At 42.4% G+C, this 1,286-nt stretch overlaps 1 protein-coding gene across 1 annotated transcript; it reads right to left on the minus strand.

Moving 5' to 3' along the window:
- Positions 1–371: 371 nt before the first annotated feature.
- On the minus strand, positions 372–824 carry LOC100791375 (uncharacterized). The gene has a single exon (XM_006574142.1). It carries the CDS (start codon positions 822–824, stop codon positions 372–374), a length of 453 nt encoding a protein of 150 aa, XP_006574205.1.
- Between the last annotated feature and the right edge of the window lie 462 nt (positions 825–1,286).

A 1,286-nucleotide genomic window follows, 5' to 3' on the forward strand; every position in this document is an offset into this window, starting at 1 on the left:
TAGCGCACAAAGGACGACGTCCTTTGGTCTTCCCTCCCAGATTTGAAAATTATATCGTGCTTAGCGGGAGAATGCTCGCTGAGCACAGGTCCCGCGGTGAGCACGCTAAGCGCGAGGATCCGCGCTTAGCGCCTGAGTGACATCATCATTCATGTTTTCAGTTATTCCTAAATGCCCTCCACCCCTTGGACTGTGGCAAGTACTCATCTATTTATCCTAAAAAAAATGAAAAACAACTATGCATTAAAGAAAAGAAAATAAAATAAAGGAAAAGAAAAGAAAAGATAAGAAAAGGTAAGAAATGTTGGGTTGCCTCCCAGTAAACGCTTATTTAACATCACTAGCTTGACATGAGACCCCCTTTAAGGGTCTTAGAGATGGATGACGGTGGTCACCCTCTCGATATCACCACCATTGTAGATCTTCAACCTTTGACCATTGACGATCCAAGTCTTCTCAGGATCAGATGTGGCAGGATTTATCAGCTCCACTGCTTTGAATGACTTCACTTCTTTGACCATGAATGGCCCTGACCACTTGGATTTGAGCTTCCCAGGGAAGAGCCTTATCCTTGAATTATACAATAGCACTTGTTGTCCTGGCTGAAAGGTCTTCTTTAGCAGCTTCTTTTCATGATACATCTTCCTCTTCTGCTTATAGTACCTGGAGGATTCATATGCATTGAGCCTCATTTCCTCTAGCTCCAGTAGCTTCAATCTTCGCTTCTCTCTAGATTGTGAGCTGTCAAAATTTAGGACTTTGAGGGCCCAGTAAGTCCTGTGCTCCAACTCCATTGGCAAGTGACACGCCTTCCCATAAACCATCTAGAATGGTGAAAGGCCTATGGGAGTCTTGAATGCAGTCTTGTAGGCCCATAAAGTATTGTCCAGCTTTGTTGCCCAATCTTTCCTTGAAGATGTGACGGTCTTTTCCAGGATTCTCTTCAATTCTCTATTAGACATCTTTGTCTGGCTATTGGTCTGGGGATGATAAGGTGAAGCCACCTTATGTCTGACATTATAGTGTCCTAGAACCTTCTGCAATTGTGCATTGCAGAAGTGCATCCCTCCATCGTTGATCAGCACTCTGGGACTCCAAAATTGACTATCAAATTAACTCAGATTTTACAGTTATCAACTCCTTCAAATTAAAACATTTGATTGTCCTCAAGAAAAACACAAGTTTTGAGTGTATCAACACATGAGATAATTGCGAATCCTTTCAAACCTTTCAATGACTGATCTTGAGTTTGCATTTGTCTTGATCTTGTGATGGAAGCATGAAGG

Source organism: Glycine max, chromosome 1 (genome assembly GCF_000004515.6).
Source record: "Glycine max cultivar Williams 82 chromosome 1, Glycine_max_v4.0, whole genome shotgun sequence".
Lineage (NCBI taxonomy): Eukaryota > Viridiplantae > Streptophyta > Magnoliopsida > Fabales > Fabaceae > Glycine > Glycine max.

Bases quoted from the DNA above. Each gene is read 5' to 3' on its own strand.
- LOC100791375 (XM_006574142.1), bottom strand. From the start codon at position 824: ATGGTTTATGGGAAGGCGTGTCACTTGCCAATGGAGTTGGAGCACAGG.